Source organism: Musca autumnalis, unplaced genomic scaffold (genome assembly GCF_047663935.1).
Source record: "Musca autumnalis isolate F117 unplaced genomic scaffold, ASM4766393v1 scaffold_2, whole genome shotgun sequence".
NCBI lineage: Eukaryota > Metazoa > Arthropoda > Insecta > Diptera > Muscidae > Musca > Musca autumnalis.
This window is the reverse complement of record NW_027411755.1, coordinates 261,831,099-261,857,890: the sequence shown is the minus strand read 5'-3', so window position 1 is coordinate 261,857,890 and position 26,792 is coordinate 261,831,099. Positions and strand designations below refer to the sequence as shown.

Genomic DNA, 26,792 nt, shown 5'->3' with positions numbered 1-26,792 from the left:
TAGGGGTTTTTTGTAACTTTCAGGATATTTTCTCAGGAAGTATAGACTTGCCCTCGATGAAACTTATAGCGTCGTATGGGGGGCAGGGACTAAAAGTTGCTACAACAAAAATCAAAGCGATTCGAAAGCAAGTCCTAAACTGAACTTTTCCGAAATTTTGTGTGGGAGGTAGCCGAAGGAGTGGACCGATTGAGTCTATATTGAAACATTATATAAGTCTGGTACACATTTTACGATGGGCAAAGTATGGACCAAATCAGTTACTCCCTTCAAGAGTGTCGTGCGCACAAGTTTTCCGAACATTTTCGAACTTTTGTGGGGGGGAGGTACAGGAAGGAGTGGACCGATATAGCCCATCTTCGAACTTAAACTAAGTATGGGCAAAATATTACGAAAGCCAAAATTTGAACCGAATCGTTTTATCCGTTCGAGAGTTATCGGGCGCACCAGCCAGCCAGCCAGACAGACGCACGGACGGACATTGCTCAATCGACTCCAAATTGTCTGAAACACATTTCGTCCAAACATACTTTGGGTCTAAAACCATTATTTCGATGAGGCACATTTTGCCCGTATGAAAGTGTATATACCCTCGTTAGCATATATGCTGAGGGTATAAAAATGTGTTCAGCCAGGTGAAATGTACCGCCTATGGCGCTATATCAAAGTGACTACCTATCTTTACAATTTTTGGTTGAAAAATTTTATAACTGCAGGGAACCTCAAAACTCAAATTACGGATAGTTCCGTCAAACATTGTAGGTAAGACCCTCAAAATACTGAAAATCAGCAGGTACCGCTATATGGGAGCTATACCAAAACATGGACCTATGTTGACGATTTTTAGTGAAAAAGTTTCGTACCCAATGAAAATTCAAATGTCAAATTACAGCTATGTTGACGATTCATAGTCACTGAGAACCGGGAGGTACCGTTATATGGGGGCTATACCAAAACATGGGCTGCTATAGCCCACTTTCGAACTTGACTTTCCTATGGAGAAAATACACCCCATAGTGTTACCACTGATAACCACAACTGTCAAATTACCGGTAGTTCGGTTAAAAATTGCAGCTAAAATCCTCAAAATACCGAAAATAGGTAGGTACCGTTATATGGGGGCTAGACCAAAACATAGACCTCTACTCTAAAAATCGCTAATATGATTTTTAGAGGAGAAGTTTCGTGACCACTGAGAACATCAAATGCCAAGTTACAGGTAGTTCGGTTACAAATTGTAGCTAAAATCCTCGAAATACCGAAAATCGGGAGGTACCGTTATATGGGGGCTACACCAAAACATCGACCTATATTGGCGATTTTTAGAGGAGATGTTTCGTGACCACTGAGAACATGAAATGCCAAGTTACAGGTAGTTCGGTTAAAAATTGTAGCTAAAATCCTCGAAATACCGAAAATCGGGAGGTGCCGGGGGATATACCAAACCATGAATATATGTTGACGGTTTTTGGTGGAGATGTTTTGTGACCACTGTGAACTTTAAATATAAAATTACAGGTAGTTCGGTCAAAAAATGTAGCTAAAATTCTCAAAATACCGAAAATCTGGAGATACCGTTATATGGGGGCTATACCAAAACATGGGCCGATAGAGCCCATATTCGATCTTGAACTGCCTATGGAGGAAATACACTCGGGTGCAAAAATACAGAGCTCTAGCTCAATTATTGTCTACGCTAGAGTGATTACAACAGACGGACATGGCTATATTGAGTCAGAATTTTATCCTGATCAAGAATATACTTGATATGGTCGAAAATGTATATTTCAATGCTTTACAAACAGAAAAACAAATTTAATATATCCTCCATACTATGGTGAAGGGTATACAAATGTTTAAAACTTCTGTAAGATTTCTTAGTCGTAAGAAGTTACAGAATAGGGCCCCTGGACCTTGGAAATCATTACACAGAACTTGATGGCTACCTTTGATATGATTCCATTAGATGCTGGATTCAACGGGAATGGAAATGTGTGTATAACCTAAATAAACATAATAAATTCGAATCTAATGTTAATTTTTATGAATTTTCTCGTTGGAGTTGAGCTAAATGATCGAAGATATTTTGCAAGTGAAAAAGGTTGTTTTTAATTTTGTTCTGAAATTATTTTTTTCTCTGTGTACACACATTACCAATATGAATGAGAGCATTTGCTACGTGTTTCGTACTATTGCAATGGCTTTAATGAAAATGAAAAGAGCAAGTGTTAAATAAAACCGCAATCAACAATAAAGCAGTAGTAATACCCTCGGTTGACAAACTCTAGCTACTGGTATGTGGGCACTTGACGCGTCTGGCGGTGATGATGTCTTGCTAGCAATACAAATAGGTAGGTATGTATTCATGTATATATGTATGTAAATATGTTGTTGTTTTTATTTTTTCTATTGTAACATTTGCTTACATTCGCAAAAAATCATGTTTTAAGCGCCACGGTTGTTTTTTGGTTGTTCAAGTGGTGGCGACAACATCACAGAAGTCCAGCGAGACAATATTAGTGCAATGGTGTTTGTGTTGAACATCACCGCTTTTGAGGTTTTTGCAAATCTAAAAAGGATATTCAACAGGTGTTTGCTTCTAATGTTTCTGCAACATGTTCCTAACAAATTGGCATCAAGTTGGGGTGGTGAGGGAAATGTGTCCGGGAAAATTATATATTAAAGAAGTAAGCAAGGGCTGTAATCGGGACGGGGACGAATATGTGATACCTTACGCCACTCCCTTGTCCATAAGACTGAACCAAAATAATTAGCACGGTGCGCCTGAACCAAATTTAAATTGAAGGTGCCTACACCTGGAATTGCGGATTCTGAAACTACATATTCATAGATGAGATAAATAAATTACAGTCAAAGTTCACATTTTTAGGGTTTTCGTTAGGTTTTCACGATTTATCGCCTATTAAAATAACTCTGAGATTTAACCATCAACAACAACACATTTGCCATTGATATAAAGTTCAGAGGATCTACTTTCCGACATGAAAATAAAATTTCACAAATTGGATTGGTCTTTTTATACCTTCAGCATTTATGCTAACGAGGGTATATACACTTTCACGGGCATATGTATGTATGTGCCTCATCGAAATAATGGTTTTAGACCCCAAGTATGTTTGGACGAAATGTATTTCAGACAATTTGGAGTTGATTTTGCCATGTCCGTCCGTCTGTCCGTCGGTCTGGCTGGCTGGTGTGCACGATAACTCTCGAACGGATGAACCGATTCGGTTCAAAATTTGGCTTTCGGAATATTTTGCCCAAACTTAGTTTAAGTTCGAAGATGGGTTATATCGGTCCACTCCTTCCGGTACCTCCCCCACAAAAGTTCGAAAATATTCGAAAAATTTGTGCGCACGATAACTCTTGAAGGGAGTAACCGATTTGGCCCACACTTTGTACATCGTGAAAGTTCTACCAGACTTAGATGAAGTTTAAATATGGACTCAATCGGTCCACTCCTTCGGGTACCTCCCACACAAAATTTCGGAAAAGTTCAGTTTAGGACCTGCTCTCGAATCGCTTTGATTTTTATTGTAGCAACTTGTATTCGCTGTCCCCTATACGACGGTACAAGTTTCATAAGGGGCAAGTCCATACTTCCTGAGAAAGTAGCCTGAAAGGTACAAAAAACCCCTATGACACCGAGAGTAGTGGTTGGAGCGCACGATAACTCTTGAAGGGAGTGACTGATGTAATCCATACTCTGCACATCCTAATATATCTACCAGATATAGATCAGGTTCGAATATGGACTATATTTGTGCACTCCTTTGGGTACATCCCACACAAAATGTCGGATAAGTTCACTTTAAGACCTGCTCTCGAATCACTTTGATTTTTGTTGAAGCGATTTGCATTCGCTTCCTCCATTACGACGGTAAAAGTTTTTTCAGGAGCATGTCCATATTTCTTGGGAAAACATCCCGAAAGGGATGTTCTACCGATTTGGTGCAACATATTGTCTTCGTCATATTTTATCCAAACTTAAATTCATTGGGGAAATACCGGTCCCCAACTTCCGGTATTTCTCCCCAATATTTAAAAAATGTCACTAAAATGTTAGTATGATATCACTTGAATGGTGCAACCAATTTGGTCCAAACTTTGGATCTCCTAATATTTTGTCAAAATTTAGTTTTACTTCCAAAATGGCCCATATCGGTCCTCCCTAAGGGTACCTCCCCCAAAAAAGTGAAACATTTGTGTTAATTCCTAATCCACATTTTTGTCGGCAAGTTCAAATGTTGAAAAAGGGCCAAAAAATTCTGAAGAGACGCTAAATACATTCTATCTGTCCGTAGATGAAAGTTTCAATTCACATTGGTTGAGGGTATACTTCTGTCGGCAAAGCCGACTGACACTTTTTTACTTGTTCTATATCTCTTGTATTTGACGACATCCGTCCAAATGTCCCTAACCAAAGCAAGGGTATTCATTATTTCAAAACAAGTGAAAACGGAGGTATACCCTCCACTTGTTGAGTAATATGGCTAAAACCTTTAAAATACTGCATCGGCAGTTTTCTGATGAAAAGTTTTGTAGAGCTAACGAAGACTAAATACTAAATTGTATCCCTTTCGATTGGATAATGAGTCTAAAATCTTTAAAATAACGCAAATCGGGACGTAATATTTTATGGGGGCTATTCATTATGTGGCACGTGTACAGACAAACTTCTGAAGGAAAGTTTTGCAGCTTCAACGAAGACAAAATACCAAATTTCAGCCAAACAAATTTGGTCGTACGTGAAACTGACCTGACTACGCTTAGGCTAAAAACTATCAAACTTTCCAAAAAATGTCAAATCACACCTGGCAACACTGCGAGTTGCCTAGGCCAGAAGGTTATCGAGTGACCCTCATATCAAAAATTTCCAAATATTTTATATTTGTTCCGCATATTAAGGATTTTTGTAGCATATCAGAATATCACTTCTTTCTATGTCAATGAAACAAAATGTACTTTGTACAACAAGGTAAATTTATCTTTAACCTCTTCAACAATCTTTTGGTTGTCAGGTCAAATGTGTTTCCATCGTTTCAGTTACCCTTAATGTGTTTAACATAATTTATACGAAATCGATGACTTTCAAATAAGGGTTCATTGGCAAAATACTTGGTTAGAAAATAAGCACAGTGGGACAAAAGTAATATTTTACATATTTTTAAATTTATTTACTTTTGGTGATGATAATCATAACAATAAAATTAAAGATGCAACTGGAAAAGCAAATGGTCTCAAGACAAAAATAATATTGAAAATAGTTTATGCAAACACATTAATTAATACCAATTATATGTATATATTAGATTATTACTTCCATATTAACAGGACAAAACATAATAATATGTATTTAAGTTTTTTTGTTAGTCTCCAAATAAATCGTGCTTTTTATTCCAACTAACCTTCTTAAAGCCTTGTTACCATGGCTTTAAAACACTCTCAAGGATTTTTATAACTAACAATGACAATGGACCATCTATTATGAAAAGCACTTCACGCTTGAATTGTAACGAATGTGTTGACATATTAGTGTGTGCATGCCTTGTGCGTGTGAGTTGTTTATACACTTGAAATTATTTAAATTTTAAATACAAAAACAAGCGTCACCTTTACATATCTGCAAAAGAATGAACGAACCCACCAACCAACCAATAATCCATAGTGTTTTTCTTAAATGTCGGTGTCAATCAGGAATATATGACGCATGTATTTGTTATGCACACACACAAACACATCTAATGTTACATAGATATGAATTTTATTTGTATGTCCCAACATTATTATTCCTTGAATTTAAACTGGGTATTGACACACTATGTAAAGAATATTAGAAAAAAAGAACTGATTTGTTTTTCAAGACTTTTCCAAGAAAGGCTGAAGTAATACGATAGATGTGATTCACATGAAAAACAGGAATTGTATAATAAATTGATTATTAGAAAGGAAACGTTAAATTTAAGTATATAAAATAGCTATGAAAATGTTATAAGCTATGAAGAAATATGAGCTTTTTATAATTGTATGTTTATATTATTTTTATTTCAAATCTAATCGAATTCAATTGGAATGTTGCTAGCAGTTACTATATTACAATTTGTTAGAATTGCCAAATGGCTGAGTACAAATGTTGCAAATCACTAATATTCGTATGAAATGTTCATGGGGTCGTATGACTAATGCAAAACAAAGTGTTGTTACAGGCGTATGATTCATATTAATTGGACATATTACGGTATTATGTACTTGCAAATGAATTTTCATTCATTTATTTCATTTGAAGTATGTAAACAAAATATTAGAATTGAGTATAATAATTTTAGAAAAATAATAATTAATCCCAATTATATTTGTTTATGTATGCCCTACAAGGCGAGAGTTGAGTGAAAAATGAAATAAAACTTGTTTTTATTGTCATAGTAATAACCTGACCAAATAATCCCTTCAAAAACATCAGTACATATCGTCGGTGTCATGCTTTTTGACATTTTGAGATAAAGGTACCTTACGAGGTTTTGAACCATGCTCTTTCAGATTTTTTTTTCTCTATCTCTTATAATTTCTGAGATTTTCAGATGCCAGTATGTTCCATATCCGCTTTGTGACCCAAAAAATCTTGCCGTTTTGTTTCATATCCATAAAGCCTTGCGTATGGAACAAAACAACTTTCAACTTTTTAGTTCCATATCCATGTCGTTTGGCGTATGGAACAAAAAGAGACAAAAACGAATTGTTCCGCACTCAAAATGATGGCGTTTGGAACAACAAATTGCCCATTTTTTGCCAAGTTACGAATAATGTGGCGTATGGAACAAATTGTTTTAAAGGACTTGGTTTAAAAACTAAAGAATAATAGTTTCTAAATCCAAATATTTTTGAATATTGTACTAAGTAGCTCTACCGATTTTCATAAAAATCGGTTCAGATTTGGATATAGCCCCCATATATATCTTTCCCCGATTTTGCTATAACTCGGTCAATTTAAATCAAATAGCCTTCAAATTTTATATGTGATATTTTCTTAGGCCCCTGAGTAGTTTCACCAATTTTCATAAAAATCGGTTCAGTTGTCTTATATCATATATATCTTTCCCCGAGTTTGCTATAAATCGCTCAATTATTGATGAATAGCCTTCAAATTTAACATGGGAAGTTTCCTCAGGCTACTGTTACCGATTTTGATTTGATTTCGCAAAAATCGGTACAGATTTGGAATAGCCTCCATACATCTTTCACCGATTTGCTATAAATCGGTCAATTTTTGAAAAATAGTCTTCAAATTTAGCATGGGATGTTTTCTTCCAGTTTCACCGATTTTGGCAAAATCGGTTTAGATTTGGATATATGTAGCTCTCATATATATTTTCGCCCGATTTTATGTATTCGATGCACTAAACACGTAATTGAGTGAGACCAAAGTTTATATTTTCATTCCTGTGTCCTCATAAGTACTTGTGCAAACATTCAACGGTCAGCGGTAAAACTGAACAGGGGCCTGAGGAACATCCCATGTTAAATTTGAAGGCTCTTCATCAAAAATTGAGCGAATTATAGCAAATCGGGGGAAAATATATATGGGGGCTATATCCAAATCTGCACCGATTTGTACGAAAATCGGTAGAGCTACTCAGGGCCTAAGAATATATCACATATAAAATTCGACTAATTTTAAATTTAAATTATTCGATTAAAATTGATCGATCTATAGCAAAATCGGGGAAAGATATATATGGGGGCAATATCCAAACCTGAACCGATTTTTGTGAAAATCAGTGTAGCTATTCATGGGCCTAAGAAAATAAGACATATTAAATTTAAAGGCTATTCGATCAAAATTGAACAAGTTGTAGCAAAATCGTGAAAAAATATATATATGGGGGCTATATATAATCTGAACCGATATATCTCCGAAGGTTGCAGGGATGGGCAGAATGTTTTTACACATTTCGCTTCGGAAGAGATGTCCAATTAACGGAAATCAAGAGCCAAGGTGGCAATAGGTGGCAATCAAAAGATATAGGGCCTGTTTCACTATGTCGAAAGAAAATGAATGCGAACGAAAAACCCCTAAACTTTTCTTTTCGTGGTAATATTGACTTTGTTTTTGGTTCGAAACAACTACAAAATTTGAAAATCATGCACGAGTTAAGTAGTTTTTCTTTCGTCTTCATTATCGTTCGACATAGTGAAACAGGCTGATACTCTAAGAAATATTAAGAATTTATATTTTTTATTAAATTTAAATGTTTAATTCTTGATAACGGTACTTTGCCCATGTGCAGTTGACGTCTAATTTTTGTACTAAAAATTTATATATATATAGCCCACCCATCAAATCCCCATCCAAAACTTTTAATATTATCAACAAACTTTTCAGAAAATTTTATTTTAAATGTCGTCAAATTGTCATATGGTTATCGCTTTAAATTACCTGGGAAATATTTTTCATATTTAAAGCGCTATAACTTCGTTATGGATGCACATATCGACAAAATTCCTTCAGATACATTGTATCGGATGTGTTTACTGTAAGAAAAAAAAAACATTTTTTGATTTTTGTCCACGCGGCAACACTGTGTGGAGTGGTATTAATTATATCCTACACCACTATGTGGTTTTGGCCAAAAAGTTTGTAACGCATCGAAATAATGGTCGTAGACCCATACATACATATATATAACAAAATGAATGTCTCGACGAGCTGAGTCGATCTGGCTATGTGCGTCCGTCCGTCAGTCTGTCCATCTAAACCTTGTAATCACGCAACAGGTCGCAATTTTAATCCGATCGTCACCAAATTTTGGCTGTTGATGAAGGTTTAGGAGGGGAAGAAGCCTATTGATTTTGGTGATGGTGGGATAATATTCAGTGTCGGAATGGGCAAAAAACTTATTTGGAGATAAAGTCAACATTTTATTTCAAAGCGAATATATGGAGTATATCAAAAGCAAAACCTGCTAATGGAAGTAGAAAATATCACCTTTACAACGATATGAAGTAGGTTGTCATAGGTGGTCAAACAACAGAGATATCGCAATAGTCCGTGATGCATCCCTTTTTCCATTTTTTGTGCAATCACACTACAGAGAAAGAAGACTATTGATGGTTGGCGTACAATTTTAATATTTTGAATTTTACCAGTCAAAGGCTTACGCACATGGGTAGTGGTGTAGGATATCACACAGTCCGTCCGTGGCCGTAATACTTTGTCCAATCTTAGTTTAAGTTCGAAGATAAGCCATATCGGTCCACTCCTTCAGTTATCTCCCACACAAAAGTTTGAAAATGTGCGGAATAATTGTGCGCACTATAACTCTTGAAGCGAGTAACTGATTTGGTCTATACTTTGCACATCGTGCACATCAGATTCGAATATGGATATCAACTCTTTCGGGTACCTCCCACACAAAATTTCGGAAAATGCAGTTTAAGACCTGCTCTCGAATCGCTTTGATCTTCGTTGTAACAACTTGTATTCGCTGCCCCCATTACGACGGTAGAATTATTTTGGGGGGTAAGCTCATACTCCACGATAACATAAATCGCTAATAGGATCCATAGTATAATTACACTGTGCAACATTTTTAAGGTGATCTTGTGCAAACAATTCGAACTGAGTATATTTTGAAAGTACAGACCCAAACGACAAGAAACCCTAGTTGGGTTTTGTTGTGTCAGATCTAGCTCGTATTTTATGGCCCCATCTAAACATGGTTAAATTTTGAGTTTTTAAAGAAATTCGGGGCTATATCTCTGAAACCAATACAAATCTTCTTATGATCTCTGAAGCAAAATTGTAGATAAGGACAAGAATAAAATATTTGGGGAAATAATGAACTCGAAAAACTACATTTATTGCCTCAAATTTCAAAATATATGCAAAAATTCCACAATTTTTATATATTTCGCACCGTATCTCCAAAACCCTTAATTTTCTCTGAATATTTTCTTTTGAAAAAATATTCCCTGGAATGTAATACACAACTATTCAGAACATGTCATTGTTGTAAAATGCCTCTATGTCGTTGTTTTCAGTACATTTTTCAGGGACGATTTAATAAAAATGTAAATAATGTAGTGAAATCCGAAATGCGAGAATAAACTGTTGGTGTGAACTGTGTTTGAAATACTTGTTGTAAAAGATAAGATGCAGAATACCGCTGAAACAACATGAAGTAAGCATTTTAGAGTTTCAGAATGTTCTAAAGAATTGTTGAGAATTTTTGTTTCCATTTGTTCGGCTTAAGGTCAGAAAATTAAAAACAGAAAATTTGTCGGTTTTTAGTTTATGTTTTATTTCCGATATTTCGACTATCTTCGATAGTCATCATCAGGGATTTATTTGCTTTAAAAGAAACAATTAACATTTGTTTATATATAAACATAAATAACACAATCATATAACAATATTTACTTTATTTTGGTATTTTTTGTTGTTAAACTGCAACCGCTTTTTCATCCTCTTTTGCTTACATTAACTTTCCAACTAAAGTTTTTTGGTGTTTTTAATTGTATTCCTATAAATCTGCGCACAGTGTTCTGTGTCAGACTTATAATTCATTCTGTTTTCAGAATGTTGAGAACTTTATTTGGAAGATTTTTGCAAAAGGTTACTTGGTTCAACTCCCAATAGTTTACCCGATAAAAGATAAGTTCTACTAGTTTTGGGCTACAATATTACTAAAGAAAGATGGGTGCGTATAGGAATTCTTAATATTGTTCATATATTTAGATACATCGCACAGTGGTGGACTTACAAGGGAAGGTGTGACAAATATACTTCTAGATAATGTATCAAACTAAAATTTGTATCAATGGGTCCGTCCTAGAGTCCTAAAAACACTCTAACCAAAATATTCCGAGATTCCCGTATAAACAAATCATCCTGAATTGAAGTATTTTACTGTTACCAACACATTGTTAAACCATATTTGTTGTAATCCGTTACCAGGAGTTCTTATTGCATAGCAAAACTTTCCGTGACAAATTATCAATAGTGGTCCATGATTTGGAATACTCCATCTATGATATATATTTCATGTAAAGTATTTTATATATGATAACCAAATATTCAAGCAGAATAGGTTTAAATAGTGACCTCATAGAATACTACCTAATGTGATGCCGGTTCTTTTTTGGTCACTCCTCTATATAGGGGTGTCCAAAAAGCAAAATTATTTATTCAAGTGAATACCCCCAAAACTTTTCTTAATGCGAGTTTTCAATGTGGTTCCAAATTACCATGATAAAATAAATCGCTAATAGGATTCATAGTATAATAATTACAATACAAACAATTTTGAAATATATAGGTTCTTGGTTTCAATTTGATACTAGTGTTAATTCTTGCATACATCTGTATTAAATATTTTCATTTTGACCAATATTATAACTAAACTTTCTGGTAACACTTGAAAATTAGAGACCTTTTTAGAAGTAGGAAAACGAAGGTTAGGCCATGTTTATATTATAGCCTTTTGCAGGGTTAACTTTCTTAATGAGGATTTATTTGACGTTTACGCAAAGGTATTGATATTTGAAACCCAGTGGGTTTTTTAAATTTGGTTATATATAAACGTACTATTGGGCAATTTACTAAATCTTTCAACATATGTTAAGGCCTTAATGGTAGACCGTTATTTAAAAACTCACTTAACCCTCTTAAAGCCATTGGTCGTTTAAACGCCTCAAAAAATGGTTGAAAAAATTTACGTAAAAGTCGGTTGTTTTCGCATATTTTTGTGTGAATTTTTGCATTTTTTTTATAGTATTTTCTGTTATCTATCATTCCACACTTATAGAGCTTCCACGCAATTGGCTTAAAACCCAAGCTATTCCAAAAACTCGACTTTTTTGTAATTTTCGAATTTTGATGAAAAATTTAAATAGGCGTTAAAAATTTAAACATAAATGTTACATTTATATAAAGTTAAGGATTTGTTAGGAACATAGTAAGAGTATTTTCTTCATAAAAAACCAAGGGATTGTCATGTAAGAATATACAGATATCACCCTTCCAAGTATTCGGCATTTTTAAAAGAAGGTCCGATTACAGGAAAACTGTACGTTTCAGAGAAAAAAAATTATTTTAGAAAATTCTTAAAAAACCTCAAAAATATCATTTTTATATAAAACTAGCTGACCCGGTCCGCGTTGCTGGCCCGTTTTTGGTTTTCCGTATAAATATTTATGAACCATCTACATATTTATAAATCTACACCTTTTCAGATTCAATTCGAATCATGTTAGTTGTATTTCGAGAATTCCATTTTTAATTTTAATTCGTAACATTAATTGGATAATTGCTTTTGTAATTCGACTTATTTTACTTGTAATTCGAACAATTTTTTTTTGTAATCCGAATTATTCTATTTTTATTACAGTGTTTTATTTAACTTGCCTTGGTGTGTGTTTAGTTCAAATCTGGTAACTCATTTTTAACACGGTTGCAGTTGACCAATCGATGACAATACACGAATATGAAATCAAAACCAATATTGGTCCATCTTTACACTGTTTTACAGTGTTTTATCTAATTTGCTTTTTAAATCTGGTAACTCGTTTTTCACGCAGTTGCAGGTGACCAATCGTACTTAAACTTTGCACACTTTTCAGATTTGGATGACAATATATGAATATGAAATCAAAACTAATATTGGTCTATTCTTACAGTGTTTTTACGGTGTCTAACTTGACCCCCTTTTAAAATCTGGTAACTGATTTTTAGGACGGTTGCAGTTGACCAATCGAACTAACACTTTGCACATTTTTCAGATTTAGATGACAATACATGAATATGAAACCAAAACCAATATGGGTCCATTTTTTCCTATAGCCTCCATATAACGGTACCACCCGACTTCTGGTATTTTGAGGATTTTGTCTTAATTTTTAGCCCGAATTTGCTGTAATTTGGCATTTGGAGTTCTCAATAGTCCAGGAACTTCCCCACTAAAAATTGTGGACTTAGGTCAAGGTTTAATATAGCATCCATATAACTGTGCCACCCAATTTCAAGCATTTTAATCTACATTTTCTGCTCAAATGGACTGTAATTCGGCATTTGGGGATCTCAGTGGTCAAAAAATGTATTTACTAAAAAGTTAAAAATAAAAAATAATTTAAAAAAATTAAGTTTCAGTGTTTTATTTAGAAATGAACGTAAAACTAAAAAATAATTTGTCGCTTAGCCTCAATATATACATTCTTTCTCATGATAGAATCTCTCAAATAAAACGCTTGCCGTTTAATTTTGCCACCATTCATAATTTAAATGCAAGCATTTTATTTGAGAGATTCTATCATGAGAAAGAATATATTTATTGAGGCTAAGCGACAAATTATTTTTTAGTTTTACGTGCATTTCTAAATAAAACACTGAAACTTAATTTTTTTAAATTATTTTTTATTTTCCCTTTTGTTCCTTTCCTTTTTATAAATGGAATAATTTGAATTACAAATAGAATAATCGAATTACGAATGAAATGTTGCGATTTTCGAACCGAACTAACGTACCTATGCATTCTTCTTGAAACTTCATAAAATAAAATTTTTAGCAAAACTCTCATGTAATTGTATCCCCAGATATAAAATAGAAAATTCTTTTAATTATACCCTCCACCATAAGGGCATAACTTACTTTTGTTTCCGTTTGTAACACTTCGATTTTTTTTTTTTGATCAAAATCAAAATGAGTTAATGTAGCTATGTTCTTCAGCTGAAATCAAGATACAGCCCGCAATATTAAAGACTGAACTTTGTAATTTCTCCCAGGGTGTTCGGTATTGCAAATGGCTTATACCGGTCCACGTTTTGATATAATTCCCATGGAACTGTACCACCCTATTTTCGGTAGTCGCCATATTATGGGATTTAGTCTTCCTTGGGGTATAACCATTCCCATTCTGTGCCCAGTTTTTTGATAAAGCACCCGATGTTGGGTATTTTTAAGATTTTAGCCAAATTATTAAACTGAAATCGCTATAATTTGGTTTGTTGGTGTCGGTTGGGGGTCGTAAATAATCCTGCAGAGAACTGTCGCCACAGGTCCACTTTTTGATAAAGCTCCCATAGAACGGTACCTCATGATTTTCTATAGTAAAGAGGTTTTGCCTAATTTTCCCACCGAAATAGTTGTTGTTGGTCTCTGTCGGGGGTCGTAAACTTACCTGCAGAGACTTGTCGGTATAAGACCACGTTCTGATATATCTACCGTAGAACAGTTTGGCTACCGTCCTACCGTCATGGCTAGAATTTGGTATTTAGTCTTCGTTGTAGGTGGAAGACATTCCCACAAAGACTATTCGGTACATGTTTAGGTTTTAATATAGACTACATAGAACCGTACCTCCCGATTTTTATTATATGCAAGGTTTTAACCGCATTATTCAACCGATATGGCCATATTTGGTATTTAGTCAACCTTAGAGGTTTTAGCCACGTTACCCAACCGAAATGGCTAAAATCTGGTTTCCATATAAATTGTGGTGACTGGTAAAAAGGTTCGGCCCGGGCGAACTTAACACCGTTTTTATTTCTTGTACACATGTAAACATGAAAACATCAGTGATTCATGAAAAATTCAAAACGCTAGTTGAATTTATCTTGACCTTGCTGTATAAAAAACTTGATCTTGATCGAGTTATTCCATGCACAGAAGTCAACCTCCTTGGCGTGTTTGCAGTAAGAATAAAGTTTTCAATAATTGGACGTTATCGCGGTATTCTGCTTCCAAAACACTCATTAATAGCAGAGGCCACCATTGCTGATGTATTGAATACTATTATGTCTAACAATCTCTGAGATTGTTAAAACGCGATGTGGTGGAGGTCCCCCACCCACTTCATTTTCGGTATTCTCCCACCTTATGAACCTACATACAAATTTTCATTTCATCAAATTCGTTCTAGCCGATTCGGAAGTTTAATTTAGAACATCATGTCAGTCTTAAAGAACTTGACATACATTTAGATACATTATAGAAACACCGCATTGTTGGCCCGTCGTTTTAGTGACCAATGATAACTTTTTAGACGTTCTAGTTATTTAACCATCTTTAAAATTAAGTTTTGCCTGATTTCTCAATCGACTTTTTTGAAACTTCGGTCAAGCGACATTTAACATTATCGGGGTTTATCGCGCACTTATTCAAGCCAGTGTTTATAGCGTTTTTGTAGTCACGCTTACTAAAATGAAGTATGTATATTATCTATAATTATACAATTTTGAAAAACTGGGCTGACCACGATATTCTACTTCCGAGATGACCATTCAGGATCAAGACAATTATTATCATAGTATGGCAAGCAATTTTTAAACCGTACGTTCAAAAATATCTTTGATTTCACGTTTTCTTAAAAAAATTTGTGGGGAAGGTACCCTGGTCACTCAACTGACCAATATAAAAAGTAGCTAAAAACCTATTCTCAGACCTAAAAACTCCATATACAAAATTTCGTGAAATTAGGTCCAGCCGTTTCGGAGGAGTTTAATTTCGAACATCATGGCAGACTCGAAGAATTTTATATATATATAGATTTTAGGTTTTTAAGCAAACAAATTTTCGGCGCTATGTGGGTTAAAATATAACCATTTTTTCTAATTTTTTAGTGTTTTATGTATTTTATATATTGGGAAGAACTAATAATAGTATTTTCTACATTAATTATTTTAATTTTTTCAGGTACAAACATGACTTTATACTATAACAAATACATACTATATATGTACAAGTGCTGAAATATTTTTCCAAAGACCAATCTCATGTGCTCCATAAAACTTTGTGAAGACTATATTTATTATACGTGAATTTTAGTGGTTTTATACTAATTTCTTATATAATTCAAGAAAAATACAAAGTTTATTTAATGATTTGAAATATAAACGGCAAAACAAAATCGCAGTGGCTTTCTCAAATATATGAGGACATAAAATACAAGCCTGAAAAACAATAAGTTATTAGTTTTGAAATTTTGCCTGTTTGGGCGAAGATCATTTTAATGTTAAATTTTAATAAATGTTCTCGTGGGAATTTGGCTTAATGTTATTAGTTATTAAGAAATAAAATTCAATATATACGTGGTAGAATCTGTTTTTACTCACTTGCCTTAAAAATGTTTCACATGTTAACAAACAATTTCTTTATTATTTAAAATATACTTATCGGTTACAACTTTGAATCAATGATGGCAATGCTTTTTGCTGTCGTTGTCGATAAAGTTGACCGCATGGTACAAATACACAGGTAGCCGCATCGACAATTGTTGGCAACATAAGATGTCAAAATTTGACATCAATTCAATGCAATTGACACATTATGTTACCATCAGCTGGCATGATAATGCTACCTGTATTATTGTACCATGGTTGACCGGTTGGTTGTTTTTTTTTTCTTATGCGTGCGAACATATGTTTTTGACAAATGCTTGTATGGAAGTTGTTTTGTTTGGTTTTTGCAATTTCAGCATTTTAGCAGAGTGAAAAATCGAAATAACTTTTATTTATTAACTTATTTATATAAAACTAAAAATGTCGTCGAGAATTATAACACTGGCACAATTAACGCCAAAGATGTTGAGTAAGTTGGGAAATAATTTGTGTGTGCAATATTATTTATGCCGGTAAACTTAATCGACAAAAATGATTGCATAAAAAGCTAAAAACACAAGTGGCTTACAACTGCATTTTGTATAAGTAGTTACGATAAGAATAAAAACGTTGTTTTTTTTCTATTCTGAAATACAGTGGGCACCAAAGTACTCTTTACATCACACAATATTTTTTTATTTTATTGTTACACAGATATACGAATATGAAGCATATAAAAATGGTAACAGTGGCAAAAAATTGTAAAAGTGGCGAACTGCTCTCATATAAATTGTATGCTTTTAAAAGTAAAGGAACACTTTGCGGGTAAAAAGTGGTAAAAACTGGTAACCTCAGCCACGAAGACTAACCGTTCGGGAAGAAATGAACCACGTCCACGACACTATTTGTGGATGCCGCTTTCGAGACTTCCTAGAAGTTCTTTTAGCGACAAAATTTGTTGTGACGAAAAAAAAAATATTAGCTCTGTTCCTTTACGTGCAAGAATCTTCAAGTTTTACCACTTTTTACTCGAAAAGTGTTCCTTTACTTCAGACACAATACAATTCATATGGGAGCAGTTTACAACTTTTACTACTTCTGTCGCTTTTACTAGTTTTAAAAGTAAAGGAACAGACCAATTTTTTTTATTTTGTTTTTTATTTTTCTTTTTCTTTGTTGCTATTCTTTTAATTTTTACATTTTTATTATTCTAATTATTTTTCCGAAGTTCATAACTATTCTTAGTTGAAATTGTCGTCTACATTAATTTTGTCATTTTAAAAATGTGATGCTGCCTGGCATGTGAATCATACCTGTGACATTAAGAATTCATCAGATAGACTTATGTCTTATATTAGTTCAAGAATGTACATTAGGGATATAACTTTTTGCGCTTTTTTGCATTTTTGAACTTTTGTGGGGGAGGTTACTGAAGGAGTGGACCGATATGGCTTATCTTAAAACTTAAAATATTTTTGGACAAAATATTACTTAGGCCAAATTTTTGACCGAATCGGCAGATCCGTTCTAGAGTTATCTTGTGCTCCAACCACTTCACACGGTGTCATAGGGGTTTTTTGCAACTTTCAGGAAGTATGGACTTGCCCCTAACGAAACTTGTACCGTAGTATGAAGGACGGTGAACACAAGTTGCTAAAACAAAAATCAAAGCGATACGAGAGATGGTCCTAAACTGAACTTTTCCGAAATTTTGTGTGGGAGGTACCCGAAGGAGTGGGCCGATTGAGTCTATATTGAAACATTATCTAAGTCTGGTACACATTATACGATGGGCAAAGTATGGACCAAATCGGTTACTCCCTTCAAGAGTTATCGTGCGCACAAATTTTCCAAACATTTTCGAACTTTTGTGGGGGAGGTACCGGAAGGAGTGGACCGATATAGCCCAGCTTCGAACTTAAACCAAGTTTGGGCAAAATATTACGAAAGCCAAAATTTGAGCCGAATCGGTTCATCCGTTCGAGAGGTTTCGTGCGCATTAGCCAGACAGACAGACAGACGGATGGACATTGCTCAATCGACTCCAAATTGTCTGAAACACATTTCGTCCATATACATACTTGGGGTCTAAAACCATTATTTCGATGAGGCACATTTTGCCCGTATATAAGTGTATATACCCTTTCTAGCCTAAAGGTACAGAAGTTTTTATTACTTGCAGGATGGTTGGTATTGAAAATGGGATATATCGGTCCACGTTTTGAAATAGCCCCCATAGAAAGGTACCTCCCGATTTTCGGTATTTTTAAGGTTTTAGCTTCATTATCCTACCAAAATGGCTGAAATTTGGTACGTAGTCTTCTTTAGTGGTATAAAACTTTCCCCCAGAATTTTGTCGGTATCGATCCACGCCTTCATATAGCCCCCATAAAACGGTACCTCCCGATTTTCGGTATTTTGAAGGTTTTAGCTTCATTATCACACCGAAATTTTAAGTTTTAGCCACATTCTCTTACCGTAATATAGGAAATTTTGTATTTAGTCTTCTTTGAGCCTTAAACCTTTCCGTCAGAAATTTTTCGGTATAGATCGACGTTTTGAAATAGCCACCATAGAACTGCGTCTCACATTGTTTTACCGAAATTTCTGAAATTTAGTATTAAGTCTTCTTCATACACGAAAGGAAACTAATTATTCCATTTTACTTCAATACAACTTGTGGTGGAGGGTATAACAAGTTCGGCCCGCTTGAACTTAACGCCGTTTTTACTTGTTTTAATTAATTCTCCTTCAAGTTGAGCTGTAATGGCCTAAGAGTAATATTCAGGTTGTATTCTTATATTAAAAAATTCAAAGTTTTATTCTTATGCTAATATCTCCGCTTCTAATAAGGGTATTCCAAAAGCAAATCCCGTCAATGGAAAAAGAAAAGATTACCTTACAATGCACAGTGGTCCGTCCCGCTTGTATGGAAAAGAGTGCCGAAAATAGTTCTCATCGATTTAACTCCTCGAAATTTTAAACATAGTTTTATAACGAGCCCAAAGGGAGAAAAACAAATTTGGGTGTAGCCCCCATATAAAGCTACCCCCGTATTTTTTATATTTTGACGATTTTAGCCAAATTTTCCAGTCGATTAGGCTGTAATTTTGCATTTTGTGTTCTGAGGGAACAACATACTACCTTCCAAGAAATGTTAATATAGGTCCACGTTAAGGTATAGCTCCCATATAAACGTACCTCCCCATATTCGGAATTTTGACTATTATAGCCAGATTTTCTAACCGAGTTGGCTGTAATTTTGAATTTTGACTTCGGAGGGAAGATCATACGTCCGTGCAAAAAATATTCAATATAGGTCCATGTTTAGATATAGCTCCTATATAAACGTACCTCCCGATATTCGATATTTTGACGATTGTAATTTTGCATTTTAAGTTCTGAGGGAACACCATACGTCCTTGCAAAAATTTTTCAATATAGGTCCACGTTTCGGTATAGCTTCCATATAAAAGTATAAAAGTATTGCCAATGCCATCAGTTTTATTTTGGAAATTGTACATTTACCTCTTAATTTTTTGTATAATTTCACTCATAATCTACGAATGCTTTGTGAATCTTTTTTCGTTTTTAAGGTACCACATACAAATGTCAACTTCTTCGATTTAACTTGGCATATTACCTCTGTAAATTGGCAAAAATAATACTGGATAATAAAAATTTAATGTGTTTAGAGAATATTTATTTCAATCGCAATCAAATTTGTCGACATAAATTTTTCGATTTTTGTCCACGTATATATTAGAATGGTAAGAACTTTAGTATCCACTTAAAAGAAAAGGAAAAATGTTTAGCAGTGAACAACCTATCCACAGGGGTAGTGGTGTAGGATAGTGTTGGGCAATCTCGTTCATTGAGCGGATCGATCTTTTTCATTCCGTTCACCAAAAAGATCCGGGTCGTTTACTTCGTTCGTTGGCTCTTTTTCGTTCAACAATACATTTGACTGTATTATTTTCTTTTGAAGTCTTTCGTTCTCTGCTGCATATGACTCCGTCGTTCTTTTCACCGAATCGTTCTTTTGAAAATGTTCGTTACGAATGACACAACTGTTGTGTTACTTGCTTGTTTGTGTGCTAATGGGGGTGGTTTTGTTTCTGAACGTAGTGGTGGTGGTTTTGATATGAAAGAACCAGATGAACGAATGATGCAAAAGAAAGATATGACCGAGATGTGCTACTGAATGAGGTGAGTTACTGAGCGAGAGTAGCTCTCTGAATCATTGTTTGTTTTGTGTGGAAATTTGTGCTGCTTCTGCTAACGCAGCGTTTGTTTAGAGTTTGACTGCAAAACCAATGCTGCTAATTTTGTAAGCAGCAATGACTCGTCCATCGGGGATCTAAATGAACGATATAAAAGAATGAGCTGGATACGGATCCGTTCGTTCTTTTCACGGAATCGTTCCTTTGAGCCGGTTCGTTCATGAACGACGCAACTCTAGTGTAGGATATCACATAGTCGGCTTTATAGCCTTTGCTCACTAGTTATTAATCTAAATTGAATCTGTAAGTCGATCGGCACTGTTATGTGATTACTTTGTACTTATGTGTTTCTACTTTATTAATTATTATTATTAAGATGCAATCGCAGATGTCTGCCTAATCAGAACAAAAGCTTTCGCTTTCTCTGAAAGCTTTCGACCTTTTTGATCTACACTACGGTGGACATTAAAAATGGGAAATTTGCGATTATTTATTTGAGAATTTTCCATGTTGTTAAGAGATGTTGTGTATTTGATCACGAGAAATTGGTAAATTTCTTCGTGCTATTTTTGTTTCTATTTATTTTCACAATTGCAAAAAAGAACTCAACAATTTCATAAGTATTTGGAACGTACAATCATCTCGAAGTGTTTGTTTTTTCTCGGGTACTTTATTGAATCTACACCTCAAGTCAAGAGTAAGTAAAATTCTTTAAATTTTCCAGTGTTAAAAGATATTCATAATTTGTTACAAATACAATTATTTTGAATAACAGTGTGTCAATATTTCATTTAAAAATTGATAGATTTTTGATTAAGGAATATATAGATTTTTGTTGTTGTTGAAAAGACTGTTTAGTTGTTAATAAATCCTTCAAAATATTAAACGAAACTAAACATATTTGTTTATATTAAAAATATGACGTAACAATGTTTATTTACATAAACAAAGGAATCAACCAAGCAGCTACTAAACAATTATGAGAAATCACTCACTAAGACCATGTTAATGATGGGAATATTCTTGGTGTACATACAAAATGGGCATTGAATTGTAACAACATTTTATTTAATATTTGAACTTCAGACGAATATAATTTTTAAATTATGAAATTAATTAAATTCTTTTTTAAAATTGTTTAATTTTTGTGTGTGAATTTTGAACTGTTGTGAGAGAAGCATCTGAAGGTGTTGTCCAATACAAATCATCTTGGAATTTGATGTAGTTTTGGAAGAAATTCTACAATGTGTAATGTTTCGGCCAAATCGAATACTCATTCGGACCAAATCGGATGATTTGTTAACTGGCGAACAGGGCTAAATTGACTCCAAACTTGCCTGAAGCGGATTTCGTCCAAACACATTTGGGATTTAAAACCATTATTTAGATGGGGCACATTTTTGATCGTATTAAAATGTATATACCCTCGTTAGCCTCAAAGCTGAGGGTATAAATATGAATTCTCTATTCTGCAAAAATTAAACTCTTTATGTTTCCAATAATTAAAAAAACAATAAATGTTAATCTCTGTCAGCCTAGTTCTTAGTAATCGCATCCATTTTCACATTTCTCCATTCATTTCCCGAATGCTATTCTTATTAAGAGAAAACAAATTGTGTTTATGAGAATATCAATCGGCTGGGAAATCAAAATTTTTGTTAAGGTGGTCTCTGTATATGAGTGTGTTTACATTTAAAACATACATTTTATAATGCTGATCGACATCGATGTAAATCAAATAGGAATATTTTTAAATTTTCGCAAATTTATCGTTGAGACCATAAACAAGATTTTCGTTTGCAAGAAAATAAATAAAAACCACACCAAACAAATTTCAATTTTTTTTGGCATCACGGGAATGCTTATCATGTAAAAGAGAAAAATGTACATTTCTTTTTTAAAATCACTGGCCATCTGTAAAATAAAATATTACGATTTACAAATACTTAATTTCACGCTCTTTTTAATGTTCCACATATCCACCATTTGAATACATTTTTTTAAACTTCTCTATACGTTTTTGAAAACATCTCTATCACTTATAGATTTAAACCCATTAAAAAGGAAAAATTCATTTATAGAATCACATTCCTTCAAAGGTCTCTACACAAATCTCAAAAATAAACAACGCGTGTGTCCACAAAACTTATCAATCCAATTTTCATTACCATTTGATGGCATTGCGTTGACTGAAATACGTTGTTGGGAGGTGGTATATTTCGGGTTGATGATCGACCAACTGCATCATAAAATTTTAAAAATTTATTTTTATTCCTTTTTTTTTCAATTTAATTTTTTTAATTAATGATGTTTTATTTTCTTTGGTTCTCACACGCGTAGCTAGACAAACACGCACAAACAACCGCACTAAACGGAATAATTAGAACTGAATTCGAATTCGAATAAGGCACAAAAGTATTTCTTGGCCAATTTTTAAATTAAAATTGAAGAAATGATCTACATATAATTCGTTGTGAATTGTTTCCATATCTGATGTGTTGTCGGCAGAATAAGAACATTTTGTATTCATTTCCGACATATGTATATTTTTGTTGTTAGCATTACAAGAAAAAGAAAATAGACTATAAATTAGTACGATAACAAACAATGGCGTAGTTAGTCATTTTGCTAGAGAACAGATAAATATACTGAAATTATTTTGAAAATAATTTGCCTGTTTGCCATTTCTGAAATGTGAAAAAGCCCTAATCATCTCAGGAAAATATTTTTCGGAACCTTTGTTAAATTAAGTATATTAGGCTAACCACCTGATTACGCATGTGACACAAGTGTCCGTTCGAAAAATTCCAATAAAAATGCAGCTCCATAATTACTTACTTGGGACAAGGGAGACTTCTCCCATATCAATGAGTGCACCCCGATTCATATTAACTCAATGATATGGGACCTACTGTTTATTGTCGAGTCCAAACGGCGTGTCCAAAGACACCACTTGTAGAGAGGTTTTTCAAGGCTGAAATACTCACTGAGGGTTTTTTAATGTTCGCTTCTTGTCCCTTCTGGGATGTTTGTGGAACAATTATAATTACTTACTTACTTGGGCCGTTACAGGACATTTGTCCTGTAAGCCAAACTACTAAAATATTTCCATTCCTCTCCATTTGTTGCTTTACTTCATTAGTTTGGAATACTGCGTTTTTACGATCTCGTCGTCCAATTGTTTCCTCCATCGAAGCCTTGACCTTTCAAATCTGCGTGTACAGCCATGTGTCCCGTATTTATACGTCTTTTTAGTGGGTTCATCATCGCTCATTCTTATGACGTAATCGTTGTATCTCGATACGTTTAACTATACTGATGTCGTTGTATAGCCCAAACAGCTCGTGGTTCATACGACGTCGATATTCGGCGTCAACGCAGATCGTAGATCTTTCGAAGAATTTTTCTCTGAAACACACCAAGCATTGCCTTAGCTGCTTGCGCAAGTACCCATGCTTCGGAACCGTACATTAGCAAGGGTAGAATCAGTATTTTGTAAAGCGTTGTTTTTGTTTTTTGTCCTTACACTGCTTACTTAAACCAAAGTAGCATCTGTTGGCCAATACCATTCTTCTTCGTATTTCACAACTGATGTTGTTTGTTGTGTTTATGGCTGTGCCGAGGTAGACTTATTTACTTAGGTGGCCCATTATAGAACATTTGTTCCATAGACCGAACTAAGAAAAGATCTGCAGTTCTCTCTGTTTTTCGCTTCGCTTTCTGGAATACCGCGCCTTTTCATTTCTTCATCCACTTGTGTGCTCCATCGAAGCTTAGGCATGCCGATTCTGCGTGCAACGCCATGTGGCATGTATTCATACGCCTTTTTAGCGGGTTCATCATCGCTCATTCTTATGATATGGCCTAGCCAACGCAATCGTTGCATCTCGATACGTTTAACTATATTCATGTTTTTGTATAGCTTCACCGTCAACGCAAATCGGCCCGTAGATCTTTCGAAGAATTTTCCTCTCAAACACACCAAGCACTGCCTAATCTGCTTGCGCAAGTACCCATGCTTCGGAGCCATACATTAGCACGGGTAGTATCAGTGTTTTGTAAAGCGTTACTTTTGTTTTACGAGTTGTGACTTTGTTTTTGAAGTGCTTACTTAAGCCAAAGTAGCATCTGTTGGCCAATACAATTCTTCTTCTTATTTCACAACTGATGTTGTTTGTTATGTTTATGGCAGTGCCGAGGTAGACGAAGTCTTTAACTACCTCAAAATTATAGGTACCAACTTCCACAGTTGGTCCGAGCTCTATGGACGCATTGCGCGTCGACACCATCAACTTGTTCTTCTCACCGTTTACCGCCAGACCCACTTTAGAAGATTCTCCTTCGACCTTCATAAAAGTATCAGTTACTTCTTTTACTGATAGGCCCATGATGTCTATATCATCAGCATAAGCAAGTAACATGTGACTATTGGTGTAGATTGTGCCACTTCTTTTGACTTTTGCCTCTCGTATAACCTTTTCCAGCAGGATGTTGAAGAGAACACACGAAAGGTTGTCTCCTTGTCCGAAACCTCTTTTTGTACCAAACTCTTCGGAGAGGTTCTTTCCAATTTGAACTGAGGACTTCGTGTCAATTAAACTCATTTTACAAAGCCGGATGAGCTTTGCGGGGATACCAAATTCAGACATGGCTTGGAATACCTTTGAACGCAACGGGCTGTCGAAGGCTGCTTTATAATCGACAAAAAGGTGGTAGGTGTCGATCTGAATCTCTTGGGTCATCTCCAGGATTTGCCGCAGGGTAAATATCTGGTCAATGATGGACTTGCCAGGTCTAAATCCACATAGGTATGGTCCAATTATTTCGTTGACCATTGGCTTTAGTCGTTCGCACAATATCCCTGACACTATCTTATAGGCAATAGGGAGAAGACTTATGCCCCTATAGTTGGAGCATACAGTCTTATCTCCTTTCTGTGGACGGGACACAGGATGCTCAGCTCTCAATCGTCGGCTACGCGTTCTTCCTGCCAAATGGTGCTAACTAGCTGATGCATACACCTTATCAGCGCGTCGCCTCCGGTTTTAAACAGCTCGGCTGGTAAGCCATCGGCTCCTGCTGCTTTATTATTCTTCAGCCGGTTGATTGCTGTTTTTACCTCATCTTGGCCGGGTGGTAAACATTCTATACCTTCTTCTGGGATTGGATCTGTGGTATCATCGTCGTCGCTACTATTGGATACCAGCAGATTGGAGAAATGTTCCTTCCATATCCTGAGCACGCTATCTTTATCTGTTACCAGATTACCTTGCTCGTCTCTACAGGAGGATCTGCCTGTACCAAAGCCATCTGTTTGATGTTTCACTCTTTGGTAGAATTTTTGGACTTCATTCTGGTTCCTGTACATATCGATTTTTCACATTCCCGCTTTTCCATCTCCCTCTTTTTCCTACGGAAAAGACATTTCTCCTCTCTCCTTTTCTCCCGGTATCTCTCTCGTGCGCTACGCGTTGCTACTGATTGTAAAGTAGCTCTATTATATGCCGCATTTTTTTCTTCGGTAGCAGCACGACACTCCTGGTCATACCATGAATTCCTTGGTGGAGGTCTCTGGTATCCAAGTATGGATTTTGCAGCTGTTTGCATGCAGTGGGCAATATTTTGCCATTGTGTTGTTATGTTATCGGAACAAGGAGTGCTCTAATTAAGCAATTGGGCTAGTTGAGTGGAATATGCTGTGGCTATCTGTTGTGTTTGCAGCCTATCGATGTCCAACTTCCACGTTGTGTCTGTTCGTGCTTTATTTGCAACGTTTAGACGGGTACGTACCTTTGCTGCAACAAGGTAGTCGTCCGAATCAATGTTTGCGCCTCGGAACGATCGTACATCCAACACGCTCGATGAATGTCTTCCATCTATCACAACATGATCAATTTGATTACTTGTTCTTTGATCTGGAGACAGCCAGGTGCCCGTATGAATATCGAGATGCTTAAATCTGGTACGGCTAACTACCATATTTTTGCCGCTGCAATGTCTATCAGCCTTATACCATTGTTAGATGTTTCACTGTGGAGACTAAATTTTCCAAGTGTTGGGCCAAATATATTCTCCTTTCCAAACTACAAATCCGCAATAATTTTGCGAAAATAAAATGATTGTTTCATCCTGTAGTGCGATTCTCTAACACATTTTTGGAGTTACCTACAAAAATCGTTAAAATTATAATGCTTTTAATTTCGGTAATTTGACATATTATTCGGTAAGTTAACGACCAATAAAAAGTAGTCGTATAGTTTTAACGATAGCAATAGTGTTGTCAACTTTTATTTGAACGTTTCATTACCGATTTTTTTTGTCGGTAACTCAAAAAATGAGTTAGGGAATCCTATCCTAATGTATATTTTTCATAGTACTAGGAACATTATTTTTTCTTTGTTTGATACGGAACATCATAAATCCTTACAAGATTGAAAACCTATGTAGATTCATTCGTTT

At 35.0% G+C, this 26,792-nt stretch overlaps 2 protein-coding genes across 3 annotated transcripts in view; one reads left to right on the top strand and one right to left on the bottom strand.

Moving 5' to 3' along the window:
* LOC141391980 (ras-related and estrogen-regulated growth inhibitor) overlaps positions 1-22,831 on the bottom strand; it is a 56,812-nt gene extending 33,981 nt beyond the window's left edge. The window contains exon 1 of the mRNA XM_073964794.1: positions 22,502-22,831. Coding sequence (XP_073820895.1) covers positions 22,502-22,581 — 80 coding nt within the window. The 5' untranslated portion in view covers positions 22,582-22,831. The remainder of the gene's footprint in view (positions 1-22,501) is intronic.
* LOC141391981 (uncharacterized) overlaps positions 16,453-26,792 on the top strand; it is a 43,707-nt gene continuing 33,367 nt past the window's right edge. Inside the window, exon 1 of one of the 2 annotated variants that reach the window (XM_073964800.1) lies at positions 16,453-16,600. In XM_073964800.1, the coding sequence (XP_073820901.1) occupies positions 16,552-16,600 (49 nt within the window). In that variant the 5' untranslated portion in view covers positions 16,453-16,551. Of the gene's footprint in view, positions 16,601-20,820; positions 21,031-26,792 lie in introns of those variants that run through there. The other variant, XM_073964801.1, reaches the window with a different exon arrangement.